This window comes from Parus major, chromosome 1A (genome assembly GCF_001522545.3).
Source record: "Parus major isolate Abel chromosome 1A, Parus_major1.1, whole genome shotgun sequence".
NCBI classification, from domain to species: Eukaryota; Metazoa; Chordata; class Aves; order Passeriformes; family Paridae; genus Parus; species Parus major.
In genome coordinates, this window is record NC_031773.1 from 33,379,388 (window position 1) to 33,398,375 (window position 18,988).

At 36.6% G+C, this 18,988-nt stretch overlaps 1 protein-coding gene across 2 annotated transcripts in view; it reads left to right on the forward strand.

Moving 5' to 3' along the window:
• Positions 1-18,988, forward strand: part of FRS2 (fibroblast growth factor receptor substrate 2) — a 44,520-nt gene that overhangs the window by 21,033 nt on the left and 4,499 nt on the right. For both annotated transcript variants that reach the window (XM_015629359.2, XM_015629360.2), the window contains exons 2-5: positions 10,565-10,670; positions 13,020-13,111; positions 14,955-15,141; positions 18,132-18,290. In XM_015629359.2, coding sequence (XP_015484845.1) covers positions 13,046-13,111; positions 14,955-15,141; positions 18,132-18,290 — 412 coding nt within the window. In that variant the 5' untranslated portion in view covers positions 10,565-10,670; positions 13,020-13,045. The remainder of the gene's footprint in view (positions 1-10,564; positions 10,671-13,019; positions 13,112-14,954; positions 15,142-18,131; positions 18,291-18,988) is intronic.

The window sequence follows — 18,988 nt, forward strand, 5'->3', positions numbered from 1 at the left end:
GCTGTCAGTGTAAACAGTGCCAGCCCCTGACTTGTGTTTCAGTGTTCATGTGGTGAACCTGATCAGGAAACTGGTCCAGGTAAAAAAATAGCTAGGCAAGGAAAACAATGATTATTTTTAACCCAGAGCAATTGTGAGTTATGAGTGACTTGCTGATGTTTGGATGGTGGGTAACTGAAAAGATATTTATAGAAAGAAAAACCTGAGATAGCTGGAATTCATGTGGGTTTGGGGTTTTATTATTATTTTGTATTTTATTTCTTAGTAGCAATAAATGTTTTTTTACATACATTTAGATAGAGATCTATTAGCTGGAGGAGGAACATAAGTTAGTTTATCCCCTTGCAATTCTCCATTGCCTCCTGCAAAGAGCTGCTTGAACTGCAGGGGGGAATAGGAGGAATGGGAAGATGGAATGAACCTTGAGATTGTGAGCTTCAGTTTGAGGGCTGCTGGTTCAGGAGATGGTGGCTAACTTATGAATAGGGACTCTTCATCAGGGAGACAACTCGTCTGCTTTAGCCAGCACTCCCTCAGAAACGTCGGCTCACATGGAGGTCTGCAGGGTTTTTAGAGCATCAGCATTGCATTTGTTTTGGTTTTTTGTTTGCAAGGCCTTTTTGAAGTTTAATAATAAAAAAATTAACAGCAGAGCTACTGTTTGGACCTTATAAGCTAATGTGCTCTGCCAAGTGGTACTATTCACTATCCGTTAAATAGCAGGCATACAGTAATGAGAGTGGGATCAGTTTGAGTAGTGATTTGTGAAAAAGAGTATCATATAAATATGAAGAATTAATGTAGTGTACTCTACACATACTGGCCCCCCTGACTTCAGATGTATATGTTTCCCACTGTGGAAGTTCATCAGAAAAAAGCACAAACTGTGTAGCTGTGAAGGGTAAATTTTGGAGACTTCAGTCCCAAGTAAAGACAAGACCCTGTTGTGTAATTGATTGCATTTTCAGAGAGTGCTGTGAGTGCTGCTTTGATGTAGTCATGGTTAGTAATAGTAGTAAAGTTTTGGCATCTTAAGCAGTTTCTAGAATCAATTCTTTTTGTGAGAAAATGGGCATTCAATAGAGCCATCAGATTCTAACAAAATGGATGGGCAAGAGAAAGCTTGCTCATGCTAGCTATAAATCAAGCCAGTTTATTCTCTGTATGCAAAAGTGTTTGGAATTTTAGTGCGGTATTTTAAACTACATCAGCCTCTTATTATCTAGAAGTTAAAGAAATTTACAGCACAAAAGATTGAGTCACAAAATAATACAGTAACATAATAGCCAGTGTGAGCTCCTATGTAGAGCTTACCGCTAAATGCAGTTATAGAGAAACAAAACATCTGTTTGGAGGCTTTGAGGGCTACAGTGTTTCAGGTGATATTTGACACTCTGCAGTGCTTGGAATTCCCTGTGGTCAAGCAGAAGAGAAGGTGTTTGAGGTTTGTCTGAGGCTGAAACTTAAGGCTACTGTGTCTTCACCGGGAAAGTTCAGGGCACTTCTTTAAGCCTTTTACTTGGGAGGGTTTTTTTTTAAACTGAGTTGTGTCACTCTTGCATATTCAGTCTTCATAGGTACTTAGGAATCCAAACCTTGCATATGACTGCTTTGTGAGGGCATATAGTGCATACATTCAGGCATCATAGTTGTTGATTAGAAAACATGCATGTGTTATGAAAATGAAAGTCCAAAAAGGTTGCTTTTTATCCTTAAATATCTGCCACTTATGACAGTAGGAGATAATTTCTGTACAAGAAAGTGAATATGATTTTTCTGTGTAATTGAATGTACCAGTGCTTCTGAATGTTATGTGACACTCAAAATTGACAGTTTAATCCTAAAATCCTCCCACAGAAATTTTCTAAATGATACCTATTCAGACTTGTTAACAGAAGGAATCTTATGGAAGGACTTGTTTAAATAGAAATGTATACATATATATACAAACCATATATAGATACAATTCTAATGTGTATATATTTTTTTTTTCTCTCAGGTGAGGAAAGCTTTGTTTTGTTTGAAATGTTATTTCTTCAAAATGGGCACCTTCACTGTACAAACAGTCTTTCAATCTAAATATATGGGACAGTAAAGTGCCTGAAGATTAAGCTGCAGCAATGTCTTGGGAAGAGTTAAATTTTAGAAGAAGCAGAAGAAAATCAGATTTTTTTTTTCCCTTCCTTTTTCCTCCATCTCAAAACCTGTCATCCCAGGCCATACTCTTCCAGGAAATAGAGTTGGTAATTGAAACTCACATAGGTGACCTAGGGGAAAAAAAATTAATTATGTAAATAATAGCAAATAATGAGGTTCACATCTGATGGAATTGAGGAATTCCAAATAGTGACTGGGTTTGCAAGCCATATGCGCGTTCTTATATTACAATTCATTACGTTGAAAAGTAAAAGAGAGCAAATGGTTACTCAGGCTAACTTTGTAATAAAACCAGTGGTTCTATGATGGTAATTTTACCATAGGAATCAGAGATTTAGTTTTGTTTTTATCTTTTTAGGAAGAATGGCATAACAAAATTTAGTGCAAGATCCTATGGTAGGGCAAGGTGATATTTGTTCCTCTGATCTTCAAATTACCTGAGATGCATTCCCTGTCAGATTTAATTTGCTTGCACTCTTGTGTCCATTTGTTCACCATGCAGCCAGACTTGTGCCCAGGTGGTTTAGCCAGGATCCCTTGTAACACGGGACAAGAAAAAAAGCTGTAAAATCTTAATGCCATCTCTGGCATCTTTATTGACTGGTAATGTCAAAATGATTTTTGCATGGTCTTTTATGTGTTTTACTCATCATGAGATGTTGTGATATGCTTTTCTTAATCTTCAACTTCCATGAGTCATAGGAGGGGCATCTGTTAGTTTTCTGTTTAATTTAGTTCATATGTCTTAAATGTGTATCAGTACTCTGTTTTGGGGATGTGGTAACAGGAAAAGGAACAATATGCACTCTAAGACGCAAACTTGTGTTAGGCTGCAGGCTCTTCCACTGGTGAATGTTCTGATCAGGCTCTTGTGCTGCTGGGAGCACTCCTGTGGGAATGGTGCTTTTCCTTATCAGGGTGGACTAAGCTTTAATCTTTGTCCTGCTCCTTGTTCAGGTGTGTAGATATTGACATGCACATGCACACACTGACATCTACATTTCTGTTGATACATGTTCCCCAAATATATTACTTTCATAGCTTTTTAAAATAGTAAAAGGACAGCTATACAAAGCAGACAATATGGATTCTATAAAAAGGTACGTTTATTCTTTGTTAGAACAAAATGGTGCCTGATCTGAACATTGAACAGCAGTTGTCAAATGTGATGCAAATCATCCACAACAGAATAAAGCTTTGTAGGGCTCTGTATTGAGAGAACTAGGCTAATAAAGTAGTTATTCCTAAAGATATTCCTGTAGTGTTTCAGCAGTGATCAAGAAGGACACATTTTATAAGACCTTATATGGGAGCTTTTTAAAAACATGGAAGTATAATGTAAGGAAGTGGACCTTTTAGTTGTGTTTATTATAGAGGACTATAAAATGTTGTTTTGCTTAATGAAACTGTGTTCTCCATTGTACACGTAGATCAAACTAGTTTTTAGTAGCCTCCATCTCAAATAGGAAAATAATTTTTAGGGCATGGATCAACTAGACTAATGGGGAAGGGTGTTAAATCACTAACAAAGGAGTACTCAAAGACATAGTTATTTAATTACATAAAATTGACTGTGAGAGATTCAACAATGAAAAGAAGAAAATAATTGCTTAGATGCAGAAATGCGATTATAATTGGGTTTTACTTAAATCTGCTGTGTGCATCCTAATAATCAGAATTTTAATGAGTTGGTGTAGCCCAAAGCACAGACAGACATCTATGCAATCAAGTTACCATGATTTAGCAAATCAGTCACATTAACTAAATGTTTTTATGTGCTTCTTCACTTAGAATACAAAGAAAATAAGTTTAATTTAAACCTAATTTTGGCAGATGCAGTTCAGTAGTGACAAAAGATACCCTAAGACTGGATTTTACTTCAGTAACCAATCTGCATAATTTTAATTTAGAGGTGTAACTAGCTGTTGTTAAACTTTCCCTTTTATGTAACGATTTGGGGCCATGGGGTAGCTAAGTTTAAATGATTATTAGAATGTCTCCTTAAAGTGGGAAGAAAAAAATGTACAAGAAGCACCTGAGGAAATATATAAACAGAACTAAAAATTGTGAGCCTTTCAAAAGAGATGGGAACAATTCTGTGTGGAAAACGGAAAAATTGTAAATAAAGAATGCAAGCTATTTTTTAATAGCTTTAATGAGATCTTGGGAGGATTTGGTTGTCAGTTTTCTGAGAAATAGAAACCTTATATAAAAGCTTGATGTTCAGGTAAGGCCAGATTCCTTGTATCCAAGTCCTAAGAACTTGCTGATAGTGCAACAATGGACAGATGAAGAAGGGTACATATTGAGAATACATACTGAAATTATTTACATATTCTATTTATTTATTGTAATAAATACACAGCGGTATGGTCTCAATTTTGATAACTTCTTGCTGAATCTGCTTAACATTTCAGTAAGAAAGACCTTGTAGACTTTCCAGAGTTGTTTCTATTAATGTATTAGAAAATTGTTTGTAAAACATGTCAAAAACATAAAAGCAGAACTTAACCCTCCCTGAAATGTTTGAACAAACAATATTTCAAAGATTAAAATATTACAAAATATAAACTCAATGCCATTTACCTAATTACAAGATTTGGCACTTTGCTGGCTTTGAAAACTTGGCAAGAGCTGCAGGCCTCGAGTTGTAGGAGGCATTTGTGGTTCAGTATTGGAGAACTGACTCACTATTTAAACAATCTGAAGTCAGGCTTTCTTTTCAAGAATTAAGCTAGATTCTCTCTTCTTCCTCAGCCCCATTACTTAATTATTGTAGCCTTCCACTATATTTTCCCATCTCTTTGCCTTACTCCTTGATCCTGTATCCAAAAAGCATTTCCATAGCACAGCTCTTGAAACTTCAGTCCCATTTCTGTTGGTATATTGTTGTGTAAAAATGATGCTTTCAGTGTATGCTATTCCCTAGAGAATGTTTTAAAAGAGATTCAGATTTTCCAAGAGTAAAATAATTTATAATGCTTGCTTTTTTAACCTAATGTCATGGTTTTTGGAGTTTGATGTTCCGCTATTTCTTTTAAAAGGATGCAGTTAATCTGGCAGACATTCACAGAAAACAATATGGTGGTGTGGTTCTGGAGAAATTGTTTTACTAAGAAATTGAAAAATATTTGTATGTGTGTAAGTTGTTTTAAAAATGATACCAAGTTAAACATAAGTCTTGTTTCTCTGGAAGTTTAGAGTAAGAGGCTCTTTTTTTGGAGAGCGATTAAAGAGTAGAACAAGCAACAATGTCCCACATCCTCAGAGGGATTAATGGGGATGGTGAAGCAAATAGATTTCTGCTCCTGTTCAAGATTCGTGTTCATTAAAGACCTAGAGTTTTCAAAATGTGCTGAGATGAAAATCTGAAACTCCATTTGTGGCTCTGTGTGTATGTGTGTCTGTGTGCATTGTTGAATAGAACAGTTGTACCAACCCAGTACCTGATGTGTGATTACCCCTTATATTGCTTTGGGACGGACCAAAGTATGGGGGTACCACACCTCAGGATAAGGGAATGCTGTTCTTAGAATGTCATGCTGGAGCAAAGTGGAGAGGTGTAGGATTGGTGTTACATAAATTGTTCTTAAACGCCACAAAGTATTTAGTGTTGGCACAACATTCCTCTGCCTGCTGCAGTTCTCTCTGCTCATCTTAGCTCAGCTATTTGACCTGGCCTTTAATCTTCACTTCTGTGGTAATTGTGGTGAATATAAGAGCTTTTCTGTCAGAACCAGCATGTTTTTTTAAGGAATTACTGTTGAACAGCATTTCTGCGAATGTTTAACTATCTCACCTAAATTTGGGCATTTTGCTGAAATGATAACTTTTAATGAGAACTGAAGAGAATTAATTTAATAGTAGCATACCGTTTCAAATTTTTGCATAATGACTTTTCAAGATCAGTTGCTAGTTCTGGATTTAAACAAACAACAAGGCTCCAAGTTTGCTTTTCCTTATGTTTCATTTTATTTCATTTTAGTTTTATTAAATTATATTGGGTGTTTTTATATAGCACTAATAAATATGAAAAAAAAGTTGCTGTTCATTTTGAATCCAAATATGTGGAAACATATATAGCAAAACAAGCCAAGCTGTGAGGTGATGTGAGTGTTAAAGCAGGAGCAAGGAAAAAAAGAAAGTCTCCTGTGAGTTTGAGGAGCAGGCAGTTGGCAGCAGCAGAAGGTGCCGGCAAAGGAATGCTGCTGAGAGGGCGAGTTCTGGTGTGATCCTGCATCAGCCTCCTCAAGGCGTGTTCAAAGAGGGCTCTGAGGGCACTGCACTGAAATGGCAAGCTGGTCTGCTTGAGCTGGTGTGTGGTTGCAATAATGTTGTTTTCATTGGAGACAGAAAGCTTTTACAGTTTAGCTTGGGTTCTGTCAGTTTTGTTGTTTTGTTTTTGTTTTTTTCCTTTGGAAAGGGCTAAAGAGAGAAAAGGAGCGTACATTTATTGATGTGTTTTAATCAAAAGTCAGACAACATGCTCATTTAATAAAAATATTGAGGGAAAACTTCACCTGTTAGCATAAGCAAAGTTATAAATTAGATTCTGCAACTTCACCTCAACCCTTCATACTTTGTTTTCCCTAATTGCAGCCAGCGGCACCAAACTCTTTCTCAGCATGTTTAGTTTCTTCTTGGATCTCCTTCGTTGTAGTTTTTAACTCTGTTATGGTTTGTTAGTACTCTTTCTTCATCCTTCTAAGGTACTTAGGCACCTTCAATATTAATTTTCTTAGTAATTGTTGCCAAGTGGATGAAGGGCAAGGACTATGTCTGACCTTAGTTCAGTTTGCTTTACTATTAAAATGCCTTCTTCCCAAAATGCATTTGCTTCTTGGGTGTGAATTGTTGTTACGTTGTTGTTTGTCAGACTGTGCAAGGCAAGAGCCTTCCAGAACACCTGAAAGAAGATGAGTAGGTTTGAATGATGGTGTAGGCGTAGGCAGGCAAAGAGAACATTTTGTGCTTCTTTTGCTGTATTATTTCTCATGGGTTCTCCCTGTTCTTCTGAACACTCATATGCCATTAAACCCTGTGTTTCCATGGGAGAACATTCCAGCTTTGGCACCTCTTTTGTCTGTTGTGTCTCCAAACATTCAAGTCAGTTTTTGCTGATGTACAGATTTTTATTTTTTTTTTCCTTTTGGTAATTATAAAGCGAATATATCACCTGAAGTTAATGTTTGATTCTGCAACCAGAGCACACAGAACTAAGTTAAAACCAGCTTTTAGATCAGCTTTGCAACCATGAGCTGACTTTAATGGGGTCACTATGAGCACATGAGGACTATGATAGCAGCATGTCCATATGGCCTTTTTGCACAAGGGGACTGCACGTCTTGTTGGGATCAGTCCCAGCCTGGGGAGACTGCAGAATTGCAAATGTTAGAGTACCTACAAACTTTTGACTGTGTTGTTCTTTTTAAAATATCTACTCTTGTTTACACTGATGCCTTGTGTTCCTCGACTTCTGAGAGATTAGCATAACTTGTTGGCCCTGCTTAGTCTGTTTTTACTTCACAAAGCCAAGTATACATCTTAGTGAAGTTACAGCAGGTTTAGATGAGTGCTGGTCCTGGTTTGTCTTGCCTGGGATTTTTACCTTCCAATGCAGTAATGAATGTGCTGGGGAGAAACAGAAAATACTCTCCATCCCTTTCCCCCTCCTTGCATGACTGCACCCAACCACCACTGATGCTTTGTGAATGGGAAATTATAGCTACTAAATTTGACATTGTAGACATAACTTTGGGTTGTGACTGTGGAAATGTCTACTACTTCTTGTGTGTTTAAGTTTCAGTAAATATTTTGCAATCTGGGAAAATTTAAGAAAGTCCCGAACTGTAAATAGGCAATTTGTAATTGCAAGCAACTGTTTGGAGAATTTTGTTAATGCTTTACATTTAAAAGAAGTTAGGTGCTGCAAGTTTGTGTGTTTTCTTTAATTATAAAACTCTGTTTAGATTGTTTAATAATCATTCTTAGGTAACTGAAATAGGCTAGTCTGCTTTAGGTAGCCTAACTGTGTAAAAGGTTTAAAACTGTGCTAGAAAAATACCAGGGTAAAGACCAGTGCAAATATAACTGCATTAGGATAGCTTGCCTATGAACATTTTAATTTTAATTATTTTTCTCATGATTATCTCTTAAGATTTCACCAGAGTAGGTGGATCAGGTTTTCTGCTCCCTCTTTCCATTCTCCTGTTCTGAAAATTTTAGCAGGGAATATGATAAACTTCAATCCCAGTAGTTAGTGAAGTGGCTAATTATTCTGAAAACTGGGTAGATGTGACTAAGGCTGTGATTCTGTCCCCAGCTGGCTCTGGCACTTCCCAGACTCTCTGCTAGCTGGTTTGGTATGCCAAGCCATCAGAAATCTAATCTGACCAAAATCACAGTTTAATCATACCAGCTAGATTGGATAGGGCCATCCTATAACCAAAGCTTGAGCTTGCAGAGGGACAGGTACACAACTGTATGCAAAAAACTGTATACATCTCTGTCAAGCAGTTCAATAAATTTACTTTTTGAAAAGTACCTTTGTGAAATTTAGGGTTTAGTTTCAAGTTAAGTTGTTAGTTATTTCTTTTTTTTAATGTCTTATGGCAGAGTGCTCACAAATTTATGCTGAGTTGATGTAATCCATATATGCTAATTGGAATGGCTATATTGGGTCACACTTCAAGTATCAGTTTGTCCAGTATCTTGTTTCTGACAGTAAATAGTAAATTGCTAGCCACTAGTAAATATGTAGGGAAGGGAACAATAAGAAGGAACATTTTATGATCATTCCTTAAGACACTTCTAAGTGTCTGCACCTTAGAGACTTTTAGAGCCAGATACAACAGCTTTGAGTTTAAAAGTTCTTCATGGAGCTTGCATTTGTACAATTACTTTCTGAATCTTTAAAATTTTGGAACTCACTCCCACAAGACATTGCAGATCACAAAGTTTAGCTACAGACTATGTGCAAAAATGAATTTTTGTGTGTTTGAACCCTCCTTTAATGATGTCAATTGCTGTTTCCTAATGGTTGCATTTTGAAAATAATTGTGCTTTATTTATCTTCTCCTTGTCACCTGTAATTTTGTACCCATATTTTCTGCTATGTGTGCTCTCTTTTTTCAGGCTGAGCCATCTAAGAAGCGTATTTCTGCTTTTACTCTGTCTTTTTTTGACAGAGTAAAAGCAGAGGCCTGATGGCATACATTACTACATCTGTGGATATACTGCACTATGGATTCATACAATAGAATTGTATTTTTGGCTTGGCACTTTTAAGTCTTTCCAAACAGTTATGTTTTCATTTGCTTTATGATAGCTGTCCAGCTAGAGTTTCCATTGGACTGCATGACTGTGTGACTGATCTTTCCTAACATATAGAGCTCCTTTGCTCTAGGAGTGTTATTTTTGCATTTGCTGGTGTTGAATTTCTGGTAATCTCTTGCTCAATCCCCTCACAAGTAAGATGGTTCTGCAACTGGTATAGTCATGCCTAGGACCTGGGATGAAACTGGGACTACATCACATGTGATATTATGCAAAAAATGCAGAGTGCTTTGGTTTGCCAAGATGATTTTAATCCAGGGGCAACACAGGGGACAGCTGATGAATACAAAGAATTACAGCAAAAAATGTATAAGCAAAGCTACAGTGGTCTCAAAGAAGTTTGCATCGACATTCTGAAAGACTGATAAGGAAGGCTAATACTAAAGTATTATTCTGAGAAATTAGCACTTTTATTGAGTTTAATAAACAGCATCAAAGGAAACATCAAGTGCTTGTTCGGCAATTTTACAAACAGTGAACAGAGACTGCCAGCTGTTAGTGTGATGGGAACAGCAATTAGCTTTTAGTATTAAATGTGAGTGGATAGCTAGTGTGAGAATAATCCAGGAGGTGGGGGAGTAAAAGCAAGCAATTTATGGTTGATGTCATGGAGCAAGGATCATGAGGGAAGCAGAGAAAGGCTGACGTGTTAGCCATACAGGTCAGCATTTGTGTATGTTCAGTAGGATAAGCAAGAGGGAGTTAAATAGAGTGATTTGTACGTGTTCTTCTGTTTGTCCACTGTGGTTTGAGTTGGGTTGGGTTGGTATGCACTGAGGATAATGGGAGCTTCACATCTGTCATTTCCACACTGAATTGGGTATGCAGTGAGTGGAGAATGAATGAAGTCCCCAGTGTGATAGGCTACGCTGCAGAAATGAATGCTGGGTTTTCTTTCAAGGCTTTGGAATGCCAGGGCAACTCAGACATCAGTCATCTAAAACATCATGAAGACCTTGCTTGACATAATAGTCACAAAATAATTATAAACAAAAGCATGTATTTTTGTTAATTTACTAACTGGCATCTTAAAAACAAGAAAAAAAATTGACATTTTTATGTACCCTTCTAGTTCTAGGTCCAATGATTAGTTCTGTGACAAGACAGCATGACACTTTGAGTATGACAGAAGCCCTGATGCTGCAGCAGAGGCTGGGAGTATTAATGGCCAAATCTAGGTGAGTGATTTTTAATTCTGCCAGCTCCCTACCTGTTCAATTTCTTCCTCATAGCCTAGGTTCACATCTCCTTTTGAAGCAGCATTTCAGTTCTTGGTTTTCTGAAATATCAACCTTAGAACATACTTGAGACAAAATAAAAAGCTTGTGTGATTCTTGATTACATACCGTTTCTTTGTTGTTCCTGTTGTACAGAGGCTGTCCTTCAAATATCTTCATATATACTACACCTTTCTTCTTGCAACTCCAGTGATTTTCTTTTTCTCCAAAGTGCTTTGCATTTTAAGTTCTGGGTTTTTTAATAAGTTTATTTAAAGAAGCAGGCAGTGTCTTCAACAGACTTGATCAGTTATTTCATGCTGAATGCATAGAAAGTCTGATACTAACAGCATGCGACTAAGTAGTTCTGTTTGCACTGCAAAACATCTGAGGAGGTCTAAGTCTGGGCCTTAAGTGCATGCATTTGTGCCTGAAGGCTGCTAGAGGCATATGCAACTATGTTGTACGGACCAGAGTGTTCACTGTTAATCTGCATTGAGGCTGTTGTCACCTGTTGCTCTTCATAGCAGGGGATTCTCAGGCTAAATAGCACAGTGGCAGTAGCCTGACAAGAACAACATCTGAGCATTACTGAAGTGATGCACTGAGGGGTGCCAGAGCAGGAAACCAGGAACAGGTGTTATTACCTGTATCTCCCCTTCCAAATAGAAGAGGAACAACTACTACTACTATGACTACTGCTACTATAAAAATTTCAAAACTTCACAATGAAAAAAAAAAAATATAAAAAATTCTTGTGTGTAGCATAGCTTCTCTCTGCAGCAGTAGAAGCAAACAAGTAACCCCCAGTTTCATTTTGAGTTGGGGAAAAAACCTTTGTCAATATAATGCATGTTTTTTTGTTATGGCCAGAAATTACATTAAAGAATCTATGATTTTGGTTAGGTGTCTGGTATTTTGCCTCTATGACTGGATTAATTGGAGCAGTGTTGTTACCTCTGCAGGGGATTCTTGGTGGCTGATTGATACAATCTCTAGAGTAGGAGTATCTCTTTTGAGTGGCTTTTCTTATCAAGAAAAGTGGAAGAGTTAGCTGCTTTTCATTGTATTATTTGCACCTTATCCCTTAGCAGACTGAAGTGCTACATGGATACTACTGCTGCATGCTGATACAAATGCCCATTTAGAAACCAAGTAATGGCTTTCTTGAGGTGACATTGGATTTTTTACCCTCTAGTCAGGGTATCTCTTGTTGACTTAATAGCTCTCTTCCAGGATTTTGCCCCATTTTTCATTTGTGTACTGGAAATTTTACTTCTTATCTAGTATAAATATGATGAAAATAGGTTTTCTTTTGTCAGACTTTCTTGTATTTAAGAAATATGAGACTCGACCCCTTTTTCATGGTGATAGAGGGTCAAACAGCAAGTTGCTCAACTTCATTCTGTTAACATTTTATCATACTGCTTTGTGAAAGTTCTGCCATACACACAAAAATCTTTAAATGAAAATACCAAGAATATCAAGGTGTTTATTTTTTGTTTCATTACTTTAGCCATGCTGTTCAGTGTTACTTGAGTATTTTACGATTTTAAAACAAATGTGTAACACAATTTAATCCAAATGGAACTTAATAGAAATAAAAAAATACCCAAGTTTTAAAATATTTGTGTTGAATGTGGGTTTTTTCCCTTCCCTTATCTTTGATTACATAGTTTGATATACACTGCAATATGGGAAGTGTTCAAAATTGGAAGCACAGAGCCTCACTGCGTGGCTGCCAGCACAGGGCTGCCCGCAGGCCTGGAACACCTCCACCCTGGAGCTGCCAAAGCCAGGGCAGCCTTTCAGGATTGCCATATGGGCTCTTCATGTTGCCTGTGTCTGGTAACCTGCTACAGCCCAGGGCTTCTAGGGGCATCTCTAGTGCGGTGCTCCTGAGTCAGGGAGTGCTCATTTAGATGGAGCTGCAATCCAGATAGCAGCCTTGTGTAAAAGCCTGGTTTAGGAGGTGAAAATCTCACACTGTAAGTGGTTGGGTTGTGTTTTCCCCCAAGCTGCTACCATGGGAATTAAGGTGACAAATCAAATGAGTCTGTTTGGTAGTAACCTCAAGTTCAGCTATTGGTAGGACTTTACCAGCTCAGTGTTGCCACTTCATACTATCAATTCTAAATTAACTATCATATCTGTAGTATCTACGTTGATTTTTTTATTACATGTGACTGGAAGATTCATCATGAAGAATTGTATGTCAGAGTAATTTGTATTGAGTTGTTTGTTGATGTTACTTCATTTTTACTTCAACTAAATGATCATTTGATTGGTTGGGTTTTTTTTCCCCTTTAGAGATCAGATGGTCTTCTAAAGAAGTCATGGGTAGCTGTTGTAGCTGTCCAGATAAAGAAACTGTCCCAGATAACCAACGAAACAAGTTTAAGGTATGCAGCTGGTGTGATGTGCTGTGAACTATTTTGGGTTTTTTTTCTTGCAGACTAGGTCTGTGATTAAAAAAAAAGTAATGAAAATGGAGTGTAAATTTCTGCACAGCTGAAACATTGCAGAGTTGCAGGTGCCTGTAGCTACAGTTTTCTCTTGCACCTTTGAGAAACCAAACCCTCTCTTATCAGCGGTGACAGGAATTCTGTAGACAGGGTAGACTTTTTAGGAGAGTTTTGATCTTTAGGAAAGGGAAGAAGTCTTGTGATTTTCATCCACCTCCATTTCAGTTGGTAGAGCCCAAGTAAATATTGTTGCCTATGGAAGGTTAAGTTAGGAAAGGAGTCCTTAGCATAAGGGAATAAATAGTTCTTGGGGAAGTGTGATTATGAACCCGAATGTTGGGTCATGAATAGAAAATTTCAAGACTGCTGATTTTACTTGAAGATCGCTATTGATGATGCTTTTGGAAAAGTTTTGTCCTTTATGTGGAGAAATTCTATTTCTAAGTGCCCTTATGTCTCATATATCTCTGGAATTTATAAGCTTGCGAACACTCGTTCGTGTGCTTGACGTGCTAAGCATGAAGCAGCTGAATTCAGTGACTGTAAGTCAACACACCTTTGCATAGGTCACATAAGTCAGATTTGCTTCTGTGCTCCAAACTGTCCCTGTGAGTTGACAAAGGAATGTAATGCTTCCATAATGAAAATTGATTCATGTGCTACCTGAGGGCAACAATGAAGTGAGCTTTAAAGCCATGGGAATTTATTGAAATGTTTAATATTATGAGTTAAGAAAGCTGAAGAATAAAATGTTTTTCTGTTTTCCTGCTCTTTATGCATCACTTTGAGTAACTAGTTCCTATTTTTCTCCTTGTAGATTTCTCTATTGTTTGTTTAGCAGGGGGGCTGGGGGGGGTGGGGGAGGGAGAGATGAATGAATGTAATCTACAAAATGAGGAAAATGGGCATAAGCCTCACAGGCAGATGAAACAATTCTTAATTCTTTTCAATTTACTAGATTTCAAGTTGAAAATGTATTTCTAGGGAGTAATTTTAGGGAGTAACATTAATTCTGTGGGGAAATTTTTTTGGTAGCTTTTTTATTGATGAAGAAAGAATTGCACTAAAAGCAGCATTGTAAGGTAAAATAGAGGGGAAATATATACCGTCCAAATTCTATAAAGGATGACCTCAAAACTGGCTTAAAAGCAGGAAGGACAAGAGTTTAGCTTTATATGCATCTTTTCACACAAGATATATATATAAGGTATTTGAATTATTTGTTGACTTTTAAAAGGCAGCTAAATATCTAAAACTGTTGGGTGATTCAGCACAGTGCAAGGCTATACATGTATGTGAAAGAGCCAATCTTCACATCTTGGAGCCACTTACCCTTTTTCATTCCTTTTCCCAACTGTAAGTGGGGTTATATGACAAAGCAAATATTTTTTTTTTTTAGAAATGGGGCTCTGAAAGATTCCATTATCTAAGGTATGCCATATCCATGTGGGAATACTAGAATATGTACATAAAGCCAGTTTAAAAAAAATATTTAACTTCCAAATCTCTTCTGCTTTAAATTTATCATCAGATTTTACAGTAATGTTAGGCAGCCTCATTTGTATTGTTTCTAAATAAGTCTTATATGAATTTTTAAAATTCTGGGTTAGGGTAGCGCAGAAACTAGTCTGCTGAGTTATTTTTTTGTTTTTTTTAAATGTTCACTTCAAGGATTGTAACTAATACAGAAGGAGTTTACCAGTCAGGCATTAAGATTATTAAAAGTGGTGTTGTTTCTCAAAAGAGTAATTACCTAATGCTTTTAATTTCTTTTTTATAGGTTATTAATGTGGATGACGATGGTAATGAACTGGGTTCTGGCATAATGGAACTTACAGATACAGAACTAATTTTGTACACCCGTAAAAGGGACTCTGTAAAATGGCACTACCTCTGTCTCCGTCGCTATGGCTATGACTCAAATCTTTTCTCTTTTGAAAGCGGTCGAAGGTGTCAAACTGGACAAGGTATGTGGAAATGTTGCATATAAACATTTTTGGAAGTTTATTTGATGTTGGAAGATATTTGCCAGTCCTTTGGCAAGAGTTATGAAGGCTATAGTGCTGCAAGTGAATGTGGTTTCTGGAAAAAAATTACTTTATGAGGAATGGTCTTCTGGTAGAATGAGGATTTGAGTTGCATGTAGGTTTTGGCATTTATAGGTCTGGAGGACTTCAAGCTTCTATGTGAGTATTCTTTTGGTCATCTAAGGAGGTGGTTTTGACAAAGAAATTGTCCTGCCTCAGAAGCTGACTTGACTTCCAGGGGGAGGCAGTAGAATCTGAAACTGTGGAGGAATCTCCTTAGAATTCAAACAATTCTCTGCTTTTAAGATTTTAAAAGCCTAGAGCACTGATATGAACAGGATGTCCCCACCTTATTATTGTCTTGAGTAACACACCTGTGTTTCATTCTCTTCCTAAAGCAAATATCACTTTCAGTAATATCAATGACATAATTCTCAAATTTTGACGTTTTTGTATGAGGTGTATATACTTCAGCTATGCTCAGTTACTTTTTGAGTGGCTTTCATCAGAAAGATGGCTACCTTTCCAGTACCCCAGACCATACCTGCCTGGGCCAAGGTTTGCTTCCTCTGAGAACACTCAGGTGTTTCTCTCTTCCCTGCAGCAGTCCCCAAGGAAACACCTGTTTCTGTTGAGCTCTCTGCCTCATTTTGCAACCTCCTACTGTGAAATAGCTGTGTGCAGTTGGAATTCATATTTTGAAATTAAGTTCCAGCATTCTTTAGGACTTTTTGTCATTTACCAGTGTTATTATCAATAATTTTAGTCACTGAGAAATTGCAGGTTTTGTTTTTTAATTTCACTGTTAAAAAGTCAGAACTGGAACATAAATAAACCTAGTCAATATTCATTGTCCAAGCAGAGGTAAAGGAAGACAAGTTTTTTTTAATGGGAGTCTAAAAGGCACACTCAGCTCATCTCCTAATGAGAAATGGAGATATTTTCAAACATTGAAGTATACTCCATACTAAACTAAATTTTCATAATTCTTAAAGTAATTAACTTTTTTTTTAAAGTTTTGAAGATAATCACTTTAATGGGTTTTGCAGATTTAATTTACTGCTTCTGAACATTGAAAACAGATATTAATAATACTTAATTCAAAATACTAATTTGAAGGTAGTTCTCTACAGTCTATTAGCAAGTCTGCAAAATCTTACACCAAGTCTAATTAACATCTCTGGTTTCCTTCTAATTTTTCTTTTTTGTTTTTTACAAACAAGATTAAGCAGGCTGTGTAAGCAGCAGCCCTTTCCTCCCTCTTTTGCTTCTTGCCTTCCTTATGTAATATTAAAATACTGTAAATATTGAGGACAAAGAAATCTGTCAGAAAATGTTCTCTGCTGCCCTTTTGCAATGGAACATTGTTCCTGTGACCTACAGTGGGTTTTGTGGGCACAGTTGCAAAACTTCATCTTTACTTCATGGGATGACCAAGAAGTTTTTCATTTGAGAATTCTCTGAGTACTGCCTAGAAACTTCTTACATTAGTCAGTATTTTTCTTCCTGTTTTTCCTTTAATATCAAGTTATTTCTCTTGATAAGTTGTGAGAAGCAATGATGGTGAAGCCTTGAGTTTGTACAAGGTATTAAAAACCTTGCAGACATGTCTTAAGGGCACATCTAACAGATATTTCTGGATATAAATTGGAAAAGTTGGTATGTCACCATGTTGTGTGACAGATCACATTGTATTTAATATGAATATATTTAAAGGCAGCTGAATTTCTCAGAAACATGCTGGGAGCTTTTTTAAATTTTTTTTTGTCCATTAAGATTTAAATATCCAGCGTAAGTATTCAGAAATATACAAAATATGAAACATGGCTGGATTAAGGGTCAGGGACATGTAATAGTAGAATCTCTATAGCTGTAGTGTTGCAAATATGAAGCTTATTCTGAGCAGCAGCTACTTATTAGTAGCTAAGCATTGTTCCTCATAGCCCATTTGGGGTATTCCCAGCTGGGGTTGTGTGAACTTCTGCCATGTGAAGCATTTCTGGTGGTTCTGATCTATCACAGCTCTGCATCCCTAAATGAATATATGATGATAGTAATTGCCAGAGTATTCACATAACTGCGCTTACAGAAGTGGTTATATAGGTAGGTAGTTTTCAGTAAAGAGTGTTTTAAGATTGTAGTACTCAGTTTAAAAATTGAGCACCTTCATCCACGTTTAACAAGCGTGTCAACTTTAACTTCATGCTTTCAATGGAAGAATAATCCAAAGCTGCGACTTTGCTGGTGAGGGTAAGTTGGGACACTCCCTGCTGTTCAAAGGCAAAGTGGCACAATACACACACAAAATACATGGTATTGCTGCTAACTTTGTGTTCTGTGTCTATCCTTTAGCCTAAATCAATTAGTTTGTTACTGTCTGTTCCACACAGTTTGTCTTACTAGCTTTTCATTTTAGTTTTCTTAAAAGAAACTAAACTTTTACCCAGTGTTTAAATCCTTTTCTGTTGTGCAGGTATCTTATTTTTGTAGTAGTTTAATAGAAATATGATTTAGGAAATACAACTCTGTCACACTGCTGTAGTTTCATTTAATGATTTTTAAGTATATATTTAACAGGTATCCTTTTTATCAGCTTTAAAAAAAAGAAAAAAGAAAATTGTTGGGTTTTTCCCCCTCATTTAGCACTCAAAACCTAGTTTTGCTCCTAGCTGAATCAGTTTTCTGTTCTAATTTAACTTCTGGTGCATGGGAACCTTATTCTTCTATTAGATAACCACTTCAAAGGTTGTCACAGTAATTTTGTGTGTTTTGGTGCAATAAAACTTTTGCTTCTTTAACAGGTATTCATTATGTGGATTCCAGTTCTATTTCTTTAAAGTTATATATATTGTAAGGCATGTTTCTGAGTAACAGAATTTTTTTTTTTTTTTTTTTTTTTTTTTTTTTTTTTTTTTTTGGTGTGTTTATAGGAATCTTTGCCTTTAAGTGTGCCCGGGCAGAAGAGCTGTTTAACATGTTACAAGAGATAATGCAGAATAATAGCATAAATGTGGTAGAAGAACCAGTAGTAGAAAGGAATAATCATCAAACTGATTTGGAAGTACCAAGAACCCCTCGAACACCTACCAGTAAGGATGGTTATACTGTCAGATGGCATACCTGAATGTAATGTGGTACTTAGCTGAAAACAGCATTTGATTTGAATTTAATCTTTAAGTAATTAAAAGAAAAGCTAATTTAAAGCTAAGAGGCTAATTACCAGTAGTGCATTCTCTTGAGGTAATTGCTGAGGATTATCTTCAAGAAAAAAGTTTTTGGAACTTGGTTGTTGCATAAGAACACTTAAAAATATGCTTATTGAATTGCTTTATGATGTATTACCATGCTTTACCTGTAGCATTTCAGAAAAATGTTAGTTTAGGGCAATGTTTCAAACTTTTTATTAGGGGAAAATAATACTGTTTAAATCACATGTGCAGTTGGTTTGGAATGTGTTTCTTTTACTCGGAGTAGATGAATGGGTGAGTGAAGTATTTACCTAAAATTTTCTGGTATTTTTGAAATCTCAGGCAGATGACTTGGTATTTGAAACTAGGAATTCCAGTTTATTGATGATTTCAGAGAAATGGAAGCTTATGTAAGGAGTCTCTGTCAGGGAGAGAGAGAGATGTTAATGGGGGAAAGAGAAGTTGGAGGGAGTTCACTGGGTGTGTAATACAACTAGCTTTCAGTGGTTGCTTCAGAAAAGTGTTCTAGTATGTACTGGGATGCTGTTCTGTTTTCCATTTCCTTCCTGCAAGCAAATTTGAGCTTTGTGAATATTTAA